Source organism: Haemorhous mexicanus, chromosome 6 (assembly GCF_027477595.1).
Source record: "Haemorhous mexicanus isolate bHaeMex1 chromosome 6, bHaeMex1.pri, whole genome shotgun sequence".
Taxonomy (NCBI): domain Eukaryota; kingdom Metazoa; phylum Chordata; class Aves; order Passeriformes; family Fringillidae; genus Haemorhous; species Haemorhous mexicanus.
Window position 1 is genome coordinate 29,109,141 of NC_082346.1, and position 24,232 is coordinate 29,133,372.

The following is a 24,232-nucleotide window of genomic DNA, read 5'->3' on the forward strand; positions in this document are numbered from 1 at the left end:
CAGTAACACAAGTGTCACACAGTATATTCTGGTTGCAAATACACAGGATTTTGACAAAAACATATTTAATAGATAAGAGAGTAGTAATTTTTCGTGTTAAGTAAGCAATATGAGAAATATGCCTCATGGCAAACAAAGAAAATATTGCTATATGCAATGAAATTTTTCAAATTGTCATCTTTACACCTTGTCATGTGCAGGAGAACTTGTCTGTCCTGGCCATTCAGTCTGTCTATGATGCATCCATGCCTCAGCCCTGTAAAGAAGCAGTGAGAGGGGAGATTTTGCCAAGTGCTTGGATACTGGAGCCTGACATAGTGAATGGAAGAGAGATCACCAGAGTTATTTACATGGCACAGGTAAGGATTTTTCTAAGTCCAACTTTGAATGCAAAAAGCTCTTACACAGCAGAATACTTAAGAGCTGGTAAGCAACAAAAACCACAATCATTATGCTATGCTCCATGAACCTTACAAAATGACCACAAAGTCACCTCTTTCACACTTTTCAATGCAGAGACTCTTACTAGGATTGTGTTGAAGAACATGTTCCCAAGCTTTTACCGCGTTCAAGGCTGCTTCCTTGGATATCAAGCTCTTCTGTAGAGGTTTATTAGCAATTTTAGTATAGGTTGTGCTCCTGTGGACAGCCAGTATGGGGAGTCTTGTTTGCATTTTTACCTTGCTGTAGACACAGTATAACCCAAGGTCGACTTCCTATTTTCAAAATCCATGAAAATATTTGGTGCATTTTTCTAACCAAAATCATTAATACTTCACACTTAATAGATACAAAATGAAGTCAAGATTAGGATTCCATTTAAGAATAAGAAAATGCTAATTTCATCATCCATATTTTAGTCTAATTTGAAAAGCAGGCTGACTTTGAGACGGGGGTACTAATTATTTTAAAATGTCCAGAAGAGCATGTTTTAATGTGTAAAATTTATTTCAATGCTTATGTAGTGATAAATGCCATTAGTCCTTTAAACTTGCCTATTTAAAACTTAAGGAAATATAATTAATTACAATGCATAGGTGAAATGTATAGATGCATTTAAAAAGTTTACACGCATTTTATATTGCCCTTTAGTGTATGCATATTTATTCTCAGTAACACTGTGTGTCTCAAACTAGCAAACTTTAATACAAGCTCAAACTCAAAAGTATGTGAGCTAGAAGCAACATCAAAGTTTTGAAAGTCAAAACTTTGGGAAGAAAAAGATACAAGCCACACAGTAATGATGGCATTTGGCTGTTAACTGCCTTTGTGCCCAACACATACTCGTTACATCAGAGCTGTTCCAGACTGGAGAAGTGTTCTGGTTAAAGCAGGGACAAACCCCAGCCTGCAGCCTTTCCTGTAATCCCTGCAGGTGGACCTTGGTGCCCCGGCCATCCCCGCCAGGCTCCTGAGCTCGGTGGCGAAGCAGCAGCCCCTGGTGATCGCTCAGCTGGCTCACCTGCTCACCGCTTAGTGCTGCTGCACCAGGGGCACTGAAGAGCCCCTGACAGCTCACAGGGACACACAAGTGTCAGAAAGTGTCATGGAAAATGCTGCCTCCTGAGGCAGCCACCACCAAGCCTCACTTCAGGAGCCTGGCTGCTACTGCAGGACTATATGGAAGCGCAGTTAGAGAAAAGGATCGTTTGTTTTAGCCCACACCACTTACCAGAAGTGCAGCAAGTTTAGTGGGGAACCTCTCCTCCTGGAAGCAGCAGTGGAAAACCTCCGTGGAAGAGAAGAAAGGTGTACTGCTCTATAAAGAGCAGAGGAAGAGACCTTGCTTTACAATAGCCAGAATCATAGTGCATATTACTTAACTCCTATTTCCAAGCAGCTTCAGAGATCAACTTCTTTCTTTGAGTAAGTTTAGGCTGAAAGCAGTAGCTGTATGGCTTGAGACCTTTTACAAGCCCTTGAGCAGAGCTGCAAAGCCACTTGCTAATGATGAGATAAGTATCAAATGCAGAATTCCTGACTGTGTAGATAACTCATTTATCTTAGCTGGCTGCCTGTTCCCTTCCCCTTGAAGAGGGAAGTCAGAGCAGCACAATATTCACTAGTCATCCTACACCCTGGATAGATCTTTTCATGTATTTGCTGACTGCTTGCAGCCAGTGTAAGGTGTTTCAGATTGCCACTACACTATGCAGCATCAGTGGACACCACCATACCTCAGGACACAGTTTTACTGTACTGCAGAATCAGGTGCTTTGAAATAAAGAAACCAAACCGTTCCACACAAGGACACTGTCATGAAAAGGTTAGTGCTCAGCAATCAGCTTGTTCCTAGAATTTAAGTCCTGCAAGTAATCAGCTTGTTCCTAGAACTTAAGTCCTGCAAGTAAGAGTAGCTCCAACATTCTTCCATAATGGCTTTTCCCATCAGCCCTCCTACACTTGCACCCAAATGCATTAGGATCTGAAAATATAGCCTGGTCATAGTCTTACCACATTTCTTTGTTCATACTGTGACCAGCTGTCTCACTGCAGCAAATACTGACTCTTCCCAATTACCTCATGGGACTTCTGTGGCACTTAGTCCAACAATGCTGCTGTCAGGCTTTACACGTTTGTTCAACACAATCCCTAGCTGGTTCACATGTTCCTAAATTTAAGCAAAACCACAACCACCTCAAATATCCAAATAACTTCATTTAATTCTTCAGCACAACAGTACAGAATCACTTTAGATATATCTAAGCAATAAAAGCTGCTGTGTTATGCTTTCATTAGCTCAAAAAAGCCCACATTGTTCAAGAAGCTCTTGCACTTTGAATTTGTCAAGTGAGAAATGTGTACTCAAGCATCCACCCTACTGCAGCCAGTGCCTGATACTTTAACACAGTTACTTTCAATACAAGGTGCATTTTCCCAGCACGTGGTGAAGTTAGCTGCACTTCCCACCTTTGAGTTCAAGAGCCAAGATTTACTTTTACTCTGTTTTTGCACAGGTGTAATTTTGGCTCTCAGCTTCTCTGTCACTTCCTGTTACTAATATAGTGAGTTTTAAATGAAAAGAAAATAGCTATTTTAAATTGATACTCAAGAATACAGCAGTTTTGATACATACCCACCCAAGGCTTCCTCCTCTAACTAGATCAGGGAGGGTAACAAAACCTTTCCCTTACCAATTTGCTTTGCTTCATCTTTGGATAGTCATGGCTACCATCTTAACACCAATATATTAGTGTTCTCTTTTTGGTGAGGTGCAGCCTTTTGCTAAAAGCCTGAGTCACAGCATGGCTCACTTTGAGCATCACACATCTTACATAGCCCCTCGACAAAGAATGGGTAAGCTGTCACAGTTTTCTGCAACTGAGCAAAACAGATTTCCTGATTTGTAATGTGTCAACATTCTCCCTTCAGTGGAAACCCAGAAGGAAGAGCAGACAAGGCAGTACAGAAAAGCCCCAGGAAAAATGAACAGAACCAGCAGCACGGGATATTGGCTCTGTCCCCAGTGCTGCTCCTGTAGCTTTCCAGAGGAGATAGGGGAGGTCTTCGTACAACCCACCAGATTTGCTCAGTGCTTTGCTTTTTTTCCCTTTTATTTTGGACATGGCACTAGTGATAAAGCAGGTTTTGTAGGAAAAACATCTCGGGGGACTCCTGTTGATCAATGATGCCAGTGCCTATGAAGGATAGTGTCTTATTGTACAGTGCATCAGATGTTTATTTTTATATATACTTAAATTTTTTTTCTATGTTTACAAATTAAGTTATTTATATATGCTTGGTTTGAAGTGGTTTTATATGCTATCAAAGCTAAATTTTATTTTTATCAGTATTGAATTAATGTAACTTTTTTTTAATACAGTCTTCAATTGATACTAAAAAGCCTATTTATATGAATGTTTTCTTTTGCAAATACAACATTTTTTGGTACTTGCTAATGTATGGCATTGGTTTGTTTGGAAGGAAGAAACAAAGGCCCAGCAGATATCAAATTTGTTTATCTACAACAGGCAAAAACCAACTTCCTGTAAGTTACTGCTGAGCAGCAGATGATCAAACCAAATATATCGTACCACCTAGGGTTGCATCTCTGCTCCTAAATCGAGGTTGCTATTTTCATATCCACAATAAATGGTATTTTCTACACAAGAAAACGTGCCCCACCTTATTTTGCTCCAGCTACGCTACCCATCTATGGAACTATGCTGGACAGAAAACCAACACAAAGGCAAGTTTGTGATAACAGATGTAGGTCTCCTACTTACCTGCTGAGGAATGAGCATGGAATATGAACTTTTGGCACAAGAATCAGCAAGCCAGTCACTGCTTAAATTGGGGTTCTGGGACAGTGCTTTCTCCAAGCAAAGGGGGATTTGTTTGGTTGTTTAAAAAAACAAAAATTGGGTGAAGCTTCTTGCCAAGTCCTGTTACACAACTCCCCAGACCAGCACATTCAGAAGGAAGTTAATATAACACCATTTTTCCTAACTCTCTTTTGAGACCTGTGAGTTTGCAATAGGAAAGACTGGCAGAAGAAAGGCCCCACCCTCAGAGCTGGCTTTCAGTGAGCTCCTGCTCTCCTGCCTGCAGCACCTCTGGCAGCAGCAGCAGTGCCCAGGGCAGAGGGACAATGCCCGAGGGACTCACACGGAGAGAAAGCTGCCAGCCCAGGGGGCTGCAGGGTCCTCAGGCATGGTCCCATGGCCAGGTGCCCACAGGCAGCAAACCTGTGCTCCACAACTGCCCCTGTGCCTTGCATACAGAGTGGGGGTCTGGCTTTACAGAGCAAAGGTCCCTGGGGCTGTGGATGCCCAAGAACCAGTGTCACTGCATTAAGTCATAAGAGCACAGTAACAGAGGTGTTTCTTACCTGCACTGCAAAAGTGTCTCCAGCCCCCCAGGGCACAACTGTGTTCTCTGGTTGCTGGAATGTGCTCCTGGAGCTTGGTCACCTTTTAAATAAAAACTTCCAAACATGTTGTATTAGAGAAGGATAATTCCAGTATGCTGAGTTCATGAAAATGGCTGTGGCCATGATAGCTATGCAAAGAGCTTTATAAGACCCAAATAAAATCCGTGTCAGAACAAAGAGCACCTTTTTTTTTAACTCATGGATTCTAGCTTCTCCTCCTTTCACCACCCTGCCCTCCCTTACATAGTAGATTTCTATTTCAGCAGAAGCTCAACAGGCCAGACAGGAGGCCTGTGCTGCACTTTGCCCTGTGCTTTGTGGCAAGGTACCCATTTTGTTCTTCAGCCTAATACCAAGAAGTTCTATACTGACACCTTGAACACAAGACAAGACATTTAATAATGTTTATTATGGTAACAATTTCAAATGAAATCTGCAGCAAAACATCACATAATACTCAGCCTCAGGGAGCAGGTATGGCATGATATGGAGTACTTGCTCTTCAATTTGTATTGAATTGTTCCATTTGTATTTGTATTGCAGCACACCTACTTTTGGGGACTCCTTCATTCACATCAGAAAGCCCCTAAAAAGAGGAATGCAGGTGGAACCTGCCAAATCTTTCAATACAGTGCTTAGTAAACAAGACATGAAAATTCACAATATAGGTCAGACACTAATGTGCCTCTATGATTTCTCTTTCTGTATCACATATGTTAACAGAAGCCACAGTTCTGCCTGATCAGTCCTGTCTGTAGTTTTGCTTCAGTCACTAACTCCAAGATGTTACCTTTTCTCTCCTTGTACAGGGAAGAGGTTAGTTAATTAGCAAGCTAAACAGCCCTGGGCTTCACCTTATCCAGAGGCTGTTCTTAAGTAACACAGAACTTGCTTTCTGGAAAAACCTACAGATATAGGACACTCCTAGACAAAAGGAAATAATGTCCTCACTGCTTTGGGGCAGGGGGAGGGAATCCCATGAGACAGCTGATGAGCCCCTAAACATATTCTGCTACTCACCAGCAGACCCTGCCCCAGACCTCAGTTCAAGGAAACACTTGGGAAGAAGGAAATGAACAGGAGGTCAGACCATGAGTCTGTAAGGGCAGAAAATGCCCACTGTCTTCCAAGAAATGGGCCCCTTTCAAAACCCACGCTCCAGGGAACATCACAGTGCTTCTTCACTTTGCTCTTCCAGCCTGTTGTTCTCTTGCTGCAGCACTTCCTGACTGATAAAACCCAAACTCCAGGCAAGAAAAATTATAAAAAAGTGGTGAATAGCAGCCAGATTTTATGTTCACAACTATAAAAGTGTCTTAAAAATACTGTCTTCAGTAAAAAATATAAACAGATATTTTGTTCCTTATTTCTATGAAAAACCCTGGGAATTGCAAGTTCTGTTTCCAACAAGAGATGGAAAAACACTTAAGCATCCTTTAAGAATAATGCCATCAATGGTCTACTGGATTTATTTAATATGGTTTAACTTTTAAAACCAGTCTTAAAAAATTAAAATCAAACCTTAAACACTGAGCTTACAATGAAAAATAAATATAGGCACATCTCTGTGTCATATAGGTCTTCCTTCCCCTGACTGTAGAGGCTTTGTCAAAAGACAACATGAGAAGTCAGGCAGAGTTAAGAGACAGCCACCAAGAAACCATCTCTCTGATCACAAAGTAACTTGAGTTGATTCCTGGGTTTGGTCACAGCCTGTTGCTGAACAAATACAAAAAGTGTCTCTGAGTCCAAAGAGCAGCTGCTCTGAGACACAATCAAGGTGCTTAAAAGACTTTTGACTTGGAGATCCATTTGCTGATGTAAATCCTTCAGCACAGTCACCACGGCAAAATATCCATGACAGAAAGCCCAGTGCAGGTTTTGCACAAAGTGGCCTCTTCAGTATGCTCCCAGCAAAGAGCTCCCAATCCTTTCAGACACACTGAAAATTCCATTTGCATCTTCCTTAGTAATTTTTGTCCACAGAGTCCACCTCTGCTAACTTTGTGTGGTCACAGTAGCTAGAGATTGTCTGGTCAGCTCACAAGGGTTAGTCCTGTGCTCCTCTATCTGATGTTCTGACACAAATACTCGGGACAGCGTTTTCAGGTCTTTTACAAAATCCTGCAACAAACAGACACAAACCAGAGAACCCTTAGTAATGGAAACAAAAGAGGCTGACTTAATTTTTCCATTAAGAACTTCACAAGGTTAAACATGCTGATGGTTTTCCAGTGCAAAAACCTAGAAGAACTACTAGAATTGACTGCAATGATGAATGCCTGCAGACATGCTCAGTCTCCCCTCTGATCCCCACACCCTTCTCAGACAAGACAGCTGCCACAATGTAAATGGTTAAAACAGCTCCGACGTGCAAGTGCTCACCAGCCTCAGAGTACTGTCCATTTTTAGCAAGGCATTTGGCTGGATTCCTACATTTTGATTGTGGCCAGAATAGTGAGGCTCCTCTAGAACATTCTAACTGCTCTCACACTCTGGTGGTAGCAGGCACAGGGATATAAGTGCAAGATTGGTCAGTTAAGACGCTTCCCAACACGTCATTCTCAGCTGGAAAGCAGCAAGCACACTCAGGCTAGAACTGAGAACTGGTAACTAAGCCAGCTGGTCTCCAAACTGGTTTACAATTCTCTTGGAAATGTTTCCACTGCATGGGCAATGTTGGATTCACACAAATACAGCTTTCAGCCAAACACTAGCAACAGAAACAAGCTTGCTGGAAACTAGCCCTTCCTTTGCATTAAGCAGGAACAACAGATGGGAAGGCTATGGGCCTTATCTATATGAAATAGAAATACAAGGATTTTCTGCTTACATAGTTTTACTTTTTATTTCATTTATAGTTTGTGCATATCTAATTACTTACTGAGGGCCAAGGGAGCTCTTCAAGGATATGCAGGCAACTCTGGATTTCACTAGTTCTCATTAGTTCATGTTCTATAAGACCACGAAGCAGGAAAAGGAACAAATCCCACTGCACAAGAGAAGAAAATGTCAACAACTCAAAAAGAAATGGATTGTGTGCTTGTTTCTTTATCCATATATAATTCACACTCTTCTGTTTGCATCCGAACATGGGAAGGAGCAAGCACGTTATCTATCTGCGTGTGACAATGAGGGCAAGAGAAATGTCCAGAATGAGTGAACCCAATTCCTTTAGTTCATACATTGATTTTCTTCTACCATAAAGCAGGTATATGCTATTATAAATCCTCAGTTATAAATGCACCAAGAATTTAATTCCTGCCTGATCAAGAATAGCGTGAAAAATTATTTATTTGATTCCTGAAATAAGCTGGGTTTAGCCTGCAATTAAATAGGGTGATTTTCAGCTTTTGTTGGGGTGCTTGTAACACCAACATGCATGCAGAAATGCAAGCTGATAAAAGGCACAAGAATGCAAACAACGACGGTCACGTGTCCAGCCCTTGCAATATCCCAGGCCAAATGGGCCGTTTTGCCATTGGCTCTCCTGGCTTCCTGAGAGCCCCCCAGGCAGGCACCAACCCCTGACAAGCTACACATCCCTCCCTTTCACTGCCCCGCAGAAACAAGGCCGGCCAGCAGTGGCCAAACCCCGCTGGCCGGAGTCACACGAGCCAGCAGTGAGCACTGCGGGCTGGCAGAACTCCCACACGAGCGCCAGGCTGCTCCGCACACCAGAACGAGCTTCACCTCTCGCTGCTTGGCTTCTGCCAGATAAGCCATGTTCTTCTTGCTGAAGATCAGCTGCACAGGCACAGACGTCCCAAAGTCCTCCTTCCAGATGGAGAACAGCAGCTTTAGGAGGCCACAGGCAGAACTGTTCTTTACAGGCAGCCTCTCAGGGCTCTTCTCTGGGGATTTAATCCCAAGACTCAGAGGAACACGATCTGAAACTAAGAGGAGGAAAAATGAACTCCAATAGCTGCATTATTTGTTTTATAGTCATCATATTGGTTCAGCAGCACACTTAGGGAGTACAAACCAGTGAACCTAAGAGGTCTGGAGTTCAGAAATATTAGCTCAATATTTCAAAATTATGAGCTTTGAAACTATACAGAGAGTATGACATAGGAAGAGATTTCTATTCCTCAGACAAAGAAAACCAACTGGTTGGAATATAGCCCCAAGTCCTGAAAGTCAGCCTAATATTTAGTCAAAGAGAACCTAGGTGTTACTGCAAAGGAGAGTAACACAGTTAAACATTTAAGTCTATAGAAAGACTGAACAGAGGTCCATAGTTTAAACTATATGCAGAGTCACATGACTTCACACAAGTGAAAGTGAAACTGAACAGTGCTTAACTGCAGATGAACATAAACAGAAGATACCGGCTCCTCCTTGGTACAGTCTAATGGAATGGGACAGGCTGACACTGCTGCCCCCAGAATAAATTTCACAATATTCAGATGTGGACTGCCTTCTGGAAAGATGAGTTATGTATAAAATTTCTAAAGCTGGATCTAAACCCACAAAATTAGAAGGCTGCCCATGAAGAACAGAGAAAAACTGTATTCACACATCAGAACAAGAGAAAAAAACAGACTGAAAATGTTCACAGGAGTCATAATTCACAGGAAAAAAGTTACTTCCATTCTTTCCCTAAAAAAGCCATAAAAATATAATTTATTGGAAAAGGCCCTTACTTTTAGGGGAAAAAAGCCCAAACTCCATCACAATTTTTCAGAGGCAGAAATACTGGAAAACATATCCCATATTTAACTGAAAGTGTCAACATATAAAAAACAACAGATGGGAAACAGATCAGAGGGTGGTTAGTCACTGAACAGTTCTATTTTGCAGAATGTAAGAGGGAATAAGAGAAACCACTCAAACTGACAGAAAAAAATCTTCAGACTCAGTGACGCCAAAGAAAATTAAATATCCATGAGCTCTTAACACTTATATCTCTGACCTCAAGGATCTAAGAGAACTATAATAACAGATTTCAGTCTTAAATACTTATCATAACTAACTTACCCAGCAAAGATGCCAACTCAACCGTGCACTTGGCCAGCTGCTGTTCTGATGTGGGACATATGAACTGGAAAACACAAAAAAAAAAGTTATTTTCTTTTCCCCATACAGCAGACTGGACAAAACAGGGCTTCACAAGGGATAAAAAATATCTGAGAGGAGCAGGCAATTTACATCAAGAAGCACAGAGCTGTAATAAGGAGACCACTAAAGACTGGAAGACAAAAAGGTCATATATGAAAAGGGGATTCACAAAGGCAAACTGAAGTAACACGCAGATCTACACAGAATAAAAAAATGCAGTGCAACATTGCCACATTTGAGCTCAAATACAGGTATCAGGACAGCCCAAAGTGATTCAAACGGTGTTTATGCTGCTTTTCTACATCTTTTACCTTTCTGCATTGAAGTGTCTGACTCAACCTTCCCAGCAAGCACTCCAGCCACACGCAGTCAACCACTTCACCCTCCTCCCGTGGGCCCACAGCAACACAGAGAACGTCCTTGATGAGAAAGACAACAGTAACACACACATTAGTATCCTGCTCTTCCACAAACAGATCCTTGGATCTGTGACAGATCATTAAGAGTTCTTGGGTCCTCATTAAAACCAGAACCTAAGTTAGTATCTATACATTTCATAAGACAGAGTAAAGCTGATTTTTCACAACCTTACCAAGATCTCATTTTCTAGCACAGTTCTCACTAATGTTACGAAGTAAAATTCAATGATGGCAACAAATTCATATTTCTTAAAAGTACTAGCACTGAAAGCTCCAGATAAATTTCACAGCACAACAAGCAGTTCAGGGTAGAAGTGCTACAGAAATCCAGACCCCTCTTACATTGTCAGGGAAGCTTCAGTGCCAACCCAGAGGTTTCCTCGTACAACTTATTCTCTTCCTTTTTAGCACAAGCAAGAAAGCATTAAAGGATGTGAACTCATTTTCACACAAATGCTGGGAAAGCAACAACAGTGATAACCAGCATTACTTGCCTGTCAAGCAGACAAGCAGATGCAAAAAACACAGTCAGAACACATAATGGTAAAAGGTGAGGTGTTCAGAATTCTTTTCCTTATGGGGTACATAGGTTAAATAATTGTGAAATTGCACACAATACCATGGGGTCTGCACTGTGGTTTCCATCCTACTCATATCAAAAAGGCCACATTGCCATGCTACCAGAAATCCTCTGTTTGAGACAGCACTCCTAACAGGGAGCTCTGATCTAGACACGGCAAGCAGGGGTTGGAAAACACCTGAGAACTTTTCATCGTGCTTCCTAAGCACTCCCCACAGCCACCTCCTCAGAACCAGAACATTCTCTTAAAAAAACCTCAAACAAACAAACAAACCCCCAGAAAAAACAATAAAAACAAACTGCAAAAACATCACCGTGAAAAACAGAAAGGCAAGCCAGGAAGTGAACACCATGTACCTTAATCTCATTGATGATCTGGGAGGGAAATGGAGCACAGTGCTGACAGCCTGGAGGACAGTCCCTTCTCAGCTCAAGAGCATCCTCGCCTGCCAAGGGAAATCCTGGGACTTTCAGCATTCTGTTGAAGGTTGCCTTCACTTCCCTTTTGATGAGTGCTACAGAGAACAGAGAACAAATCCTGTCTGCTTCAGTTTTTGTCTCCACTGAAGAAGAGAATCATTTCCAAGCACTCTTAGCTTCTCATTCCAAGGTCCACAGCGAATAAGGAAAAAAGACAGTTTACATTTTCAACCCTCTCTCTCTGACCTCCTACTATATTTAATGTGGAGAGGCAAATGTGGAGAGGGTGTACTAATCTACAGCTGCAGAAGACAGCCACCCATCACTGCCAGGTAAAACTGGCAACTCATTTCACTTCCCATAAAAATATTTCCATGAGTTTAACAAACACAGTAGCTAAGCCAGAAGGCAATGCCAAAGAAGAAAACTGATTCAGTGTGATCATACCAGTTCAACCACTGTGTCCATAAAAACCATATGTCTTCTACCAAAATACATTTTGATCAGCATCCAAAACACTAAACTCCTGTGGCTGCAAATGGTACTTGGACATTCCTCCCCAGGCTTTTGGCACAACCTCTTGAAAAAATGGGTTTTCAGAGACCCTGAAGAGTTGCCAGTGCAGTATTACAGAATAAAAGGACATTTGCCTTCAGCCTGCAGAAAACACCCCCAGTCCAAGAAGTGTTTGTTTTACAGATTTCAGAAGTACTCCGTACATGTGAACTGTAAGATGATTTGAGAGAGAGGTTGTCTGTATACACTGGAAGTGCACTTCCACAGCATTTACTCTCACCATCCTACAAGACTCCATAACTAAAAATCACTGCCATGGGCCAAGCTCAAAAGATCCCCAAAGAAGTTCTTAGAGCTAGAAATCATTTCTATTCTTCCTAAACAAGGAGGAACATAGCAACTGGATACTTTTCACTAAAAGAAAAATGAGTAGGACCATGTACTTTATAACACTGTCTGTCCCTTGATCTCAGAAAAAAAGAGTACAATGCACACAGTTTAGGAGCTCCAGTTCAAGGTAAAAAGACTCACCTGCAATGTTGGCAGAGAGCCAGCCACAGGCTCTCTCGGTAGCCAGCTCCACCGCAATGTTTTCTGCACTACTTAAAACCTTTACAGGGAGAATAACAAATCACAGGAGATTTATTATCACCCACAGCACTGCGGTCAGTGAAAATTCAGAAGGAAGTCCAGAGGAAAAAGCTTCATTTTGGCATGCAACAATTAAACTGAACACCACCACCTCTATGGAAACAGCTGGTTTGAGCAATACAACTGACCCATCTTGATTTTCCAAAAACCTCATCAACTCTTGTGGAAGTTGATGCTAAAACAAATGCATTATCATTGCAAGATAAATGCAATTTCTGTAACATTCTAGCCTCATTAGTCAGCTAGGAGCTGGAGTATCACTTTACCCAGAATATGCAAGGCAGCCCAGTAGAAGTGACTCTTCTTAGCTATCTCTCAATCCTCCCATGAGGGCATCAATAGATTTCCTTTACCTGAGCTATTAAGGGATAAGTGAAGCAGCAATGGAAAAATGGTAATGATCCAGACTTAAGGTCAAGGCTTTTAATAAGTTTTAGGGAAAATACATACTGCTGCAGATGTTTCTTCTGGCAACAACACTCTTACTGCCTCAGGACCTTTTTTTTTGCAAAATCTACAAAAGGAAGAAAGTGTGCCACGGGATTAGTCTAGGTTCTTGGACAACACTCAGGTTCATTATGTAGCAATGCAATAAATCAGACTAAAAGAACAAGACAAGGAAAGGGTAAGACAAGCAACTAAGCTGCAATATCAATTTTCCAAAGAGGGGAAATACAATAGCTGCAGTGGATGTCTGTTTGGAGCAGAGGGACACATAGCACCTTTATTCCTTCCTATAAATGCAGTATTAACTGGCTGGAGCACAGCAGACACCATAAGAGCAGAGGGCATGGTTTATAATTACCCAAACCTGAGCATGACAGGCCAAGCTAAATTAGACTTTTAGATTCTGCAGTAAGAAGAGAAAGGAAGGCACACATTTAAATAACTTTTCTTCCTTACTCTCTGCCTTTGATGAGTGCCTGGGCCCCTTCCTCATACAGATGAGTGCACACCTCTTCAAGCAGTTTGTCATGATTAACATCCTCCTCCTTCACTTTCTCTTGCAACATGGCTTCAGCCCTTTGAACTAGCTCTGCTACCAGTGTTGCCCTGCAACAAAACAAAGAACAATCAGACAGATTGAAATCAAAACAAGAAAAGTGCACACTAAGTGTACCCAGCTCTTCCCCCCAGATTAGGGGGATACCAATCTCAAATGCAATAAGTCACTCTGCTAAAAATGAATCACTCATGCTGCACCATCTCCTTGTTCTGTGTGTATGGGAGACAACAGCAATGAAGACACCAAAACAGTACTAAGATTCAAGAGTCAAAAGCCTTAAGGTTTTACTAAAAACTTTTTTGGTTACAGGTCTCCTATCTGGCAGCAATGCCCTTGTACGCTCAACTGCTCAGAAGTTCAAAGATGTCAGCAGCAGCCCACTACAACCACCATTCCTTGGGGCTGATAACTTTTAATGCCTTCAGCAAGCTGGACAACAGAACAGTGCAAACTGAGCAAGCTCATCAACTGGAGGGCAGGGCTGCCACACAGGAGGGCTGTGAAAAGAGGGAGAAGTGAGCTGACTGTGCATCTGTACAGGCTGGGGTCTACTGGCTACAGAGCAGCTCTGCAGAAAGGACCTGGGGTTCCCAGAACAAGGGAAGGGAGTTAGGAGTGTCCAAAGAAAGCCAACCTTATACTGGGCTGACAATAGCAATAGTGCAGCCAGCAAGTCAAGGGAAGTTACTGCTTCCCTCATCACTGTGAGGCTGCATCTGGAGTAGTGTGTCCAGCTTTGAGATCTCAGGACAAGAAAGCCATTGACAATTTGAGTAACTGCAGGAGAAAAGAAAAAAAATTATTAAAATAGCTGGGATGCTGGAGCACACACCTACAAGGAGGAGTCAGTTTCACCTAGCCTGGAGACAAAAAATAGCTGAAGGGAGAAGGAAATTTACAGAGAAGACAGAACAAGACTTTCAGGAAGGGCACTGCTAAAGATTGACAGGAAATCCACAAGCTGGAACAATGGATAGATATTCTGACAGGATACAAGGAAACATTTTTCACAAAGCCTGAGAAAATTAAGCATTGGAACATGGTAGAAAGAAGTGGCTGAATCCTCCTCCTTAAGAGATGGAAACTTTTCCAACCAGAAAAGGTGCTAATAAACCTGACCTAACTTGAAAGCTGGGCCTGCTCTGAGCAGGAGTTTGGATCAAGTGACCTCCAGAGGTCATTTCTGATATGAGATTTTCTTATCATTAGCAAGAATGCTCTGAACAGGCTAAAAAGTCTCAATGCTGCACTGCATTCACATACAAAGTGTCCCAAAGATGTTTCCCCCTCCTCTCTACATTCCTTCACAAATTCCTCTCTACAACAGCAGATGTTGCTGCTCAGTCCTACACAGCCTTGGTGTTCTGCCACACAGCACACCCTTAGGGAAGCTTCTTTCCCTCATACACACAAGTTTAAAGGATCAACTCTTTGTCTAATTATCATGTAAAGTTACTTCTTAAGTCAAAGAACAGGTGAGCAGCACTTACTTGATGTGCTTCACACAGTTGGATCCCACCCTCTCAGCCACAAATTCCACTGTCCTCCGAAGTGAAGGAGGCTGGTTGTGGAAGAAGGCCTGCTCCAAATCTACCTGTTCAAGAGAAAGAACTACAATTGATTAGAGCACTCCACCCAGATCCTCCTCTCACCAACACAGGAATGGACAGAACTACCTTCTGGAGATCTACTAAAAGACAGTTTGCATCCACTAGAACTTTCTGCTACTGTAGCATTCATCATCCCAGTTTTACTCCCTATTCCCTTCTAATCACTTAAAGCTTATTATAAGGGTTTCTGAAGCTACAAAAGACCTGTAAAGGGGAATGGGAGAGTTCTGACAGTGTCTACTAGCAGTGAGTCACCACACGGGGCTTGTTTTGGGAAGAACAAGCCCTTTTAATTACAGGCTGGTAATCCTGTAGGCTCCTATGCATGTCCTTCTTTCAGTGGAAAGCATGGCTACAATCTAACCAAAACCAAGTGTTTTATGTTAAAGAAGAGGGAAACAGATAAATACCATTAGTTGTTCCAACTGCAATGTTTACTGAGGTTATCTGGATTTCAGCACCCACACCTATCCCAGCCACACGGCTGTAACAGAAAAACAAGGAGTAAAGATACCTGACAATGCTCCCCTGCTGTCCAGGTCCATTCTTTCCCTGGCATTGAGAGACCACTGCATAACCCTGCATTCACACAAGCAAACTTCTCCTGCCCCTTTCCCCCTTGTGACTCCCGAATTTCATTACCTGCAGCTTCCTCTGCGTGACAGAAGCCTTGGGTGCTAAGGACTCTGCAGCTGTGGGAGTGATTTTCCTCATAAAACCACCATTTTTGCCTCCACTACCAGCCACAAAAGAGGCAAGTAGTTTACGCAGTTCACCTGTACAGGAAAACATGCAAAAGCAATCATCAATCCCATAAGCAAGGAGAAAAACTAATACCAAAACTCAAGAAAGAGACTTTCACTTTTCCAGTCCTGTTGCCAGAGCAGATTCCCTCAGCTCCTACAAAAGCAGGAGCTTCAGTGAAGCAGAGGGGGCATCCCACACGTACAACTGGCAGGGCACAGCAAGGCTCTGAAGAGGAAGCTTTTGAAAAGCCCCCTAGCAGATGGGACTTGTTCAGAAGGATGAGCAAGCAGTTATTTTTGTGCATTCCTTTTTGGCATGGCAAGCAAGAACTGTAAAGTCTACAAGGACAACAAGGGGAGCAGTTACACAAAATTCCAAGAGTCAGGAGCAAATCCTGGGGGAAAAGCTGGACAACTTATTCACCCCCTAGAAGCTTTTGTGATACAGGTTTAACATACAGTTTGTGATACAGGTTTAACATACACTTTTCCTACTAAGTCTCAGGAAGAAGAACACCATCTCCCCATCTGGGACTCTATTGCCTACAGAGAGGAATTTTAACATTGGCAGACAGATCCCATGAAAAAGCTATCTCAAACAACAACCTGACAAAACACCAGGGCACAAAAGGATTCTTCCCCTCTACGTGGCAGCAGAAATCTGCTCAAGGATCAAGACATTCCCTGCAGCGCAAACACCTCTTCCTATAGGTGGGATATAAAAGTTGTGCTGTTACAATGCTTTCTTACAGCTTGTGAGGGGTGGCTTCCCCTGTCCCTCTGGATTCAAGCTCTGTGGATCAACTATCCTGACTAGGTAACTTCCCTCCCCCAGCTTCACCAGATACAATCCACAGCTGCAGGAGCTTCTGCAACACAGCTTCTTATCAAGGCTCTTCCACACACAACTTAAGTTGTGAAGAAGAGTAAGAAAGGTGATCCAAGGACTCGCAGTACCAAACAACCAATATAAACAACTGACTAAATAAAAGTAAATACGTACTAATATATTTGATGTATATAATAAAAGTAAGTAAAACACTCACCAAGATAGGGACAGCAAGTATAAAGTAATTGCTGATCCACCAACGGTACAAAGTCCTGGTGAGAAAATGAAGGAAATGCTGAAAGGATACAGCACAAAATAAACAGTCTTCGAGTCAGAAATCTCATATATGCAGTCACAGGCAGATTTCAGGGCTACCTTTCCATGAAAACAATAGCTGGATTTCAAATACACAGTGAAATTATGAACTTTGCAGCCCAAGTGTTCAGGCCCTGCAACACAGAATGAGCCGCTCTTCATTTATTAGTGTAGCTCAGCCTTTGCCCCTGATCACTATCAAAGCCCAGCTGAAAGCTGGATTAAAGAAGAGAACCAGGACTTGCCACAGCTCCTACTCATAAGAGAGAAACCTTTCCATGGAGGAAAATAAATGAGGCACATCTGCTATGCATTACACCTCCACAAGTGCCTTCATCCAGACTCACTGGAGCACCATGCCATGGAGAAATGCCCCGTCAGTATTAACACAGCACATGCAGGGCCACGGGAGGAACAGGAATTGCAGATCCCATCCACCAAGAAAATGTATCCTAGCATCCATATCACTTTTCCATGGAATACTTTATATCCCCTTGCATGTCTAGGAATTATCTGAAACATCACACATGCCATACCCTCACCTCCTTTCCTGCTTGCTCATACCATTTTCAGTTCAGTCACCCTTTATCATGACACTGGAAAAGTTGTGGTGTTCTCACAAACAGCAACCTTGCTCTTACAGTTCCATCTTTCTATTTCTGTTCACCATTACTTTTGCTCATTTCTGGAAGAGCTACAGTTTTGTCAGCTCACCTTGCAGGAAAACAGCATCTGATCCTCCAGCATAACTTGGCACCTGCTCTGCAAATTATTGCATCAGGTGAGATGGCTCTTGCCTGACAGAAAACCCAGAGCTGTAACACAGAGTTCACAACCCGTAACTCAGATGCAATTCAGGGACTTGGACAAACTGGGAATCACATCCATTGGCCTCCATATGCTCAGTGCAGCTGCCCTGAAGCCAAGTTCCTGATCAAATCTTACAGCTCCTCAGGAAGTGGTAGTCCATCTTCCCTCACTGATTCAGAAGACATGCTGCGGCACTAACTCACCAGAGCCTGAGCAGATGTCACAGTATCCATCACAAATCTCTCCTGCCTGTCGTCAGCAGTAAAAAACAACTCTTCAGGGACTGATGGAACCTGAAACAGAAAACCCAGCAGCTGCAACCCAAAATGCAGTCAGTAACTGCACCATTTCTGATAACAGGACACTAAAATCTCACCACCCTTCCCCCCACAAAAGATAACCCCTAGCACTAAGGATCCTCTCACCCCGAGGAGAACTTTCCATAAAATTAAAGAGTTATATTAATCACAGTAACAAAAGCCACCTTTCTTTACCTCCCCATACAGCATCTTCCACATTTCCAGCAGGTTCCTGCTAAGTAATTACCTTGCTTCTAACTGGAGGCACAAAAGAATTTTAAAAGCTCATCATACACCATCCCTCTATCCAATAAATTCCTCAGTAATTCAAGGCTGACAGCCAGCACACCATCTTTGTGACAAGAGCTTCCATGTCTAACAGGAATCAGCTGTCAATTTTCTTGCAAGGTTGCAGATTAGTAAATAGAGAACGTATTTCAGATGCAATTACAATTCCTATTGGGAAAAAATTTGTTGCTTCATACAATTCCACTAAAGGAAAATAATTCTCCACTAAAATACAGTTATTCTTTAAACCCCACACCAGTGTAAAAAACCCATGATAAAACAACAAACTACTGTATTGAATTGTTTTAATTAAGTTCAGTACTATTTTTAATTGAGTTCTGTGCCCTGCTTTTTCTTCAGAGAAGACTTACATGCACAGAGGAGACTCTACCTGAAAAAGCCAACCCAGAACTGCAAGGATCAGCAGCTTGTTCAGGAAACTCATCTCCTTGTCTTCAGAAAGGACCATTAACCTGCCATGCAGCAGAAGCAGCAAGACAGAGTGTCAGTTTTCAGCAGCTCAATTTTCATTAAGGAAAACATTCCCAAACCATTCACTTCCCAATTACACTATCTATACACCATGAACACATTCCTTGCATGTCTGCCTAAAGAGAGAGTAAGCTCTTCTTTTTTGTATGAACCTGCATAACATCCAGTCTTAAGTTTACACTAGACAAGCCATCCTCTAGAATGTGCTTCAAATTTTCCTCATGTATATAGGAAAGAAAACTAGAAAATTATTTAGGCATTGGAAACCTTGTAGGTTTAAGGTCAAAAATTCCAGCTGCAGTTTGAAGGTCAATCACAGCTGCAGATGTAGAATAATCAAGTGGGATTTAAAGATTTTGTTTACTTAATAAAAACACATATTTTTGAATCAAGTATTAGTCTCCAAGTTTAGGCTGTCTTCTCTTAGCAGCTTTATGTAAGATAAAATAGCATGCACCACAAAAAAAAAAAAATCAGATATTCACTGAAACATTCTTTACAGACTTTACAGAAATATTTTCCCAGGCTCTTACCTGTATACCCGCAGCAAGAGACCAAACACTTTCCTGTAATAATCAAGGAAAGGAGCAATATGATCCACAAGGGAAAGGTACTCCACAATCCAAGGAATAGTGAGGATAGAACGTTGATCCCGAATAGATTGTCTCAGAAGCTTTAACATATCCAGTACAGGCAGGGTCTTAAAGGACAAAAAAAGTTAAACCAGCAGCTTGAAGTAATCTTCTGCTACAGAAAAACTTTTGTCTATATCTTGACCTTTCTAGGATTTCATCTTCTGTACTGGTGGCTTCAGGCTAATGAAAACACTTCTTTGCACATGACCAGAGGTAAAAACCAAACTATGACTGCAACCAAAGGTCCCACTGGAACTTTCAAAAGCAAGGCTAAAAGCCTGACTATGTACAAAGTGGAGTCAAGATCTGTTGCTTCCATTCGGTGACACACTGCTGGGAGATGGGTGCAAAACTAACACAACCAGTCCTGGTAGCTGGATTTTACACTATAAATACAAGTTGTCTTAGCTAGGTGAAAGTTTTGGCATGACAGACACAGATTAGCAGAAATAACAGAAGACTGAGTACCTTACCATTGGTGCATTGCTCCCTCTTTTCGAGGTTACACAAATTCTTTTTTCCTTTGTTCCCAACCCCAGGATATGCAGCAGGGACACAGGACCACACAACATTCTCCCAGGAACCACTAGCTCACTTTGAAAGTGCATGACTACCCACAATCTGTGGGCTCCTTGGGCTAGCAGAAGTGCCTGCCAGCAAAAGGCAGTGCTCTCTCTTACTTGGTTTCTCAGCGCCAGCGCGGAGTCCTGCAGGTCTCTGGTTGGCTGCTCCGCAGTGCGATAGGGCAGGAAAACAAGGAACCCCAGGAACTTGGCCAGGAGTCGGAGACTCAGCAGGGCCACGGTGAAACGCTTCTTTTCGTCCTAAAATGAAGAAAAGTGAGCTGAAGCAATGCTAGCCTACACTGGCAAAGCAAACGTCTACACTAAACTTCCACTCCCTTAATGTAAAAGGGCCACATAGCTCCATCACTGCTTTTCATAAAGGTAAGTTTCCAAAATATGTATTTATCAAGTGTTTTAAATTGCTTCTGTCTCCATTGCTTCACCTCTTCACAAGAAGGAATTACTCAAGAGCTTTCTAAAACAAGCAGCTGCTCAATCATATCTTTGCATTAAGAATTTTGGGGTCAATGAGAGGCAGAGGTGATCTCACATTGCCTCCTTTATCTCAGAGCTGATCTCACATTGCCACCTTTGGCTGCCACTTTGCTAAAAGACTGTAAGCTGTGGCACCTCTGATATGCAGATTGAGTGAAGAAACACCTGTACACCTATTAACAGGTATATCTACAAATTCAATGTAACTAAAATCTTTCTATGCAGAAAAGTAACAAGGAACTTATTGCACTGGGGTGCCACAACTGGACATGGTTATTTCATTGATCTAACACAGGTTATAACAACCTAAAGAGGAGGCTTTCACTTTCACAACTATTCTGCACTCATGACAATTCTATGAAGAACTCTGAAGCATGCAAGTAAGTGGCAAGGAGTTCAGGCAGATAAGCAAATTGCAGAGTTATGACAAAACCAAATGAAGAAGCTCTTGTCCTGTAAAAACTGTGGTGGAAGCTCCAAACAACTCACAATCAAGCCAGTAATTGTTTGACTACTGGAACTGCTCAGAGAAATTCCTGACAGATGTGTTTGCACAAAGCAAGCCTACCTGTTCCTCCATATCTGCTTCCCCATCACTGTGCTCGTGCTCCACCAGAGTAAGACCATTCAGTTCAAGTATCTTCAGGCACAGACTATCCATCAGGTGCTGATTGAACTGGTAACTTCAGCAAAAGATGATGATGAGTCAGACTGAGCTGAAAATAGCAGTAAAACCTCAACTAACACACTGCAGAATTTTGAGCTTGTCTCGTGAGTTGTAACAAGCATCAGCAGACATACAACATAACACAATGACAGACAAGGGAGCAAGAGAGAAGACTTAGGACTGGCTGACCACCTTCATTTCCACCCTTCTTTTGTACTTTTTCAGAGATGCTATGTAACAAGTCTCAGCATAAGGATAATAAAATCAATCTGCCAAAGCAGGAATCTATAAAATAACTGAATTTAAGATTAAAATCTCTCATAAATTACAATTCCCCCATGCTGTGAATTGTGAAAAACCTGTTAAACAAAACCATGAACGTGGCTTCATCCTGCACACCTTGGCTTCATGAACTATCACACAAGAAGCATTTGTCCAGTCCAGTGTACTTGCTAGGTAGCACTGCGTGCCTTGGCACTGGAAAATGCTGACAACTCCCAAAAAATATTATGGGTTTATAGAAGAAAAATCATTGCCATATAATCTGGTCCCAAACTTTCTGGATAGCTTCCTGCTGCAAGAGAAATATGCTGGTGCTTCCACTGCCCACACATTTCAGAGGGAACAGCAAGCCCAGTCTGCTCACCTTCCAGCACTGAGGATGAAGTCCCTGAAGAATTGTTGGCATCCTGGGAATGAAGGGGGTGGACAAGGCCCTCTGATACTCTGAGGGACAACAAATCTTTCCTGCAGCCTCTTCAGACGGCTCAGATTATCAGAGCCCAGCATATTAAGGACATCCTGGTCTGGGGTGTCTCCCCAGCTTGCACCACCACCAACAGGACCTTTGCACATCTTTAGGAGACAGAAAGAATAGCGAGGTAGAATATTTGTAACAAGGCATCATTTCACTCCATCTCTCACCCAGCATATTATCCCTTCCTCACAAGACAGTTTTTGGAGTAATCCACGCATGGTCTTTCCTGGTGCCCAGGAACATGCAGAACAACTCTTCCCCATGCCAAAACATGCTACCCCCACCTTGGCCATACACAGCCTAGAGGTCTTGTGAGATGGAATTCCAATCCTACACATCTAACTAGGGAATATCTAGCAGGCTACATGTGGATATGTGGAAAGAATACCGATCACTCTCACAATCTTCACGAACTATTCAGAAGGATCTTTAGCTCAGTCTCTAAGGCCCATGATGCTGCACTACATATTCCCAGAGCAGGTGTTCCTGAACTCCTACAGAGTTAAATAAAATTTAAAAACTAATGTCCCACTGCCTCAAACACACAGATACAACTCAGGACTCAAAGAATTACAGAACTGTTAAGAAGGGGCTTCTTGCATCATCTAATCCAACCCTTTTGTTCAGCCAGGCTCAGCCTCCTGACCTGTCAGTGAACACGACTGAGAAAAATCTCGCTCCCTCTTCTTCATCCCCTCCCAGCAGGTATTTATAACAGCACTAAGACAACCTGGAGCCTTCTCTTCTCCATGCTGAATACTCCCAGGTCTCAGCACTTTTTCTCATACAAAAAATGCTTGGTGCCTTAATCATTTACAAAGCCCTGAGCTGAACTTGCTCTAGTAAGTCTGTACCTTTCTTTCCTTGCGCCGGTGAGCCCAAGACTGGACACAGCACTCCAGACATAACCTAGCAAATACTCAGCAACAGGAAAAGTTGACTGCATATCCCTGCATCTAAGTCATGATGGTTTTAATGAGAGAGATCACAATAAAAAGAAGCAACATTTAAGAATATCTATCAAGTGAGGAAGTATTAGGTCCATTTATTCCAAAGAGAGCATCCTCACCCCCCCAAGGGAACATCTTGCTACACTTCTCTACCTTTAAATTATCAGGCCTTGACACAAGTCCTCAGTCTCGGTTCATTTCTGCAAGAGTATCATAATACACACAAGATTCTGCAAATCACTTCCCAGACAGTTTAGATCTTTGGCTACCCTTGTGAAATCCTGCAGTCTTCATTAAGAAGGCACAGATACAAAGGAAAAATACAGCACCTATGACTAACTAAATCCTACTGATGCAACAAAGTTAATCTTACGTCTTTCCCACAATTTCCATGAACACACCCACACAGTCAGATAGGTCATTGATGCAAACTCAGACTTGACACTAGAGGAATTTACAACATTCCAACAGCTTGCAACTTCCTGGCAATGTGTGTGAGGTAACACTCAAGGTGAGGTTCTCTGGCTGTTTTGCTCTCCAAAAGGAGCCCACCAATAAGCCACACATCTACAGAGAACACAGTGAATCTTCTTCTTCATTCATCTACTTACAATGAAGCCAGATGATGCTTGAAATTGGCCAACCCCCCCCTCCAAATTACAACAGAAATACTGTACCAAAACCAGCCTGTTGAGTGTTACACAGAAGAACCAAAGATTTTTTGCACTCATGCTGCTAACAAACATAACTGGGAACCTCTGCACTTGACAAATCCCAAAATACATCCCAAATGTATTTGTACAAATGCCAAAAACTTCCAGAAACTATAACTGTACTAAAATTAGAAGGTCGAAGTAAATAGCCATGAAGAATGAATGCTTAAACTCATGATGTTCTCAGCGTGCCTAATTCCTGATTTAAAGAGACTTCCTTGGTAATTTATCACTCATTATTTCTGAAGAAGGAAAGAAATTCCCATCCTGACAACTTGTCTCTCCCCAAAACAGTTTCAATAGGAAAATCTCAAAGAAGCTTACAAGACATGGCTTGTTTTCTCAGGCCAAGGAAGGATGAAATCTGCTTTGATGTATACAGTCATTAAACAACCCAAGTCATTTACCTGGATAAGCTGTTTCTGAAAGAGCCTGGCAAAATGGCTATGGTTGCAGGTTGCAGATAGGTGAGCCATCATGGCCCTGTGAAGGAAAACATGATCAAATTCTGAATGGAACTTTGTGGTACAAAAA

The 24,232-nt window shown here is 42.2% G+C and overlaps 2 protein-coding genes across 2 annotated transcripts in view; one reads left to right on the top strand and one right to left on the bottom strand.

Moving 5' to 3' along the window:
- The window catches only part of STARD9 (StAR related lipid transfer domain containing 9), a 95,912-nt gene extending 91,797 nt beyond the window's left edge, over positions 1–4,115 (top strand). Inside the window, exons 33-34 of the mRNA XM_059849554.1 lie at positions 201–359; positions 1,376–4,115. Of these exons, the coding sequence (XP_059705537.1) occupies positions 201–359; positions 1,376–1,477 (261 nt within the window). The 3' untranslated portion in view covers positions 1,478–4,115. The remainder of the gene's footprint in view (positions 1–200; positions 360–1,375) is intronic.
- A 1,148-nt stretch (positions 4,116–5,263) lies between these two features.
- Positions 5,264–24,232, bottom strand: part of CDAN1 (codanin 1) — a 31,691-nt gene continuing 12,722 nt past the window's right edge. Inside the window, exons 10-28 of the mRNA XM_059849559.1 lie at positions 24,106–24,181; positions 21,925–22,133; positions 21,180–21,294; positions 20,231–20,374; positions 19,449–19,615; positions 18,815–18,896; positions 18,040–18,129; positions 16,929–16,983; positions 15,779–15,912; positions 15,017–15,120; positions 13,424–13,573; positions 12,971–13,034; positions 12,401–12,479; positions 11,291–11,448; positions 10,246–10,353; positions 9,854–9,917; positions 8,567–8,769; positions 7,758–7,865; positions 5,264–6,997 (exon numbers count right to left, since the gene is read on the bottom strand). Of these exons, the coding sequence (XP_059705542.1) occupies positions 6,872–6,997; positions 7,758–7,865; positions 8,567–8,769; positions 9,854–9,917; positions 10,246–10,353; positions 11,291–11,448; positions 12,401–12,479; positions 12,971–13,034; positions 13,424–13,573; positions 15,017–15,120; positions 15,779–15,912; positions 16,929–16,983; positions 18,040–18,129; positions 18,815–18,896; positions 19,449–19,615; positions 20,231–20,374; positions 21,180–21,294; positions 21,925–22,133; positions 24,106–24,181 (2,236 nt within the window). The 3' untranslated portion in view covers positions 5,264–6,871. The remainder of the gene's footprint in view (positions 6,998–7,757; positions 7,866–8,566; positions 8,770–9,853; positions 9,918–10,245; positions 10,354–11,290; positions 11,449–12,400; positions 12,480–12,970; positions 13,035–13,423; positions 13,574–15,016; positions 15,121–15,778; positions 15,913–16,928; positions 16,984–18,039; positions 18,130–18,814; positions 18,897–19,448; positions 19,616–20,230; positions 20,375–21,179; positions 21,295–21,924; positions 22,134–24,105; positions 24,182–24,232) is intronic.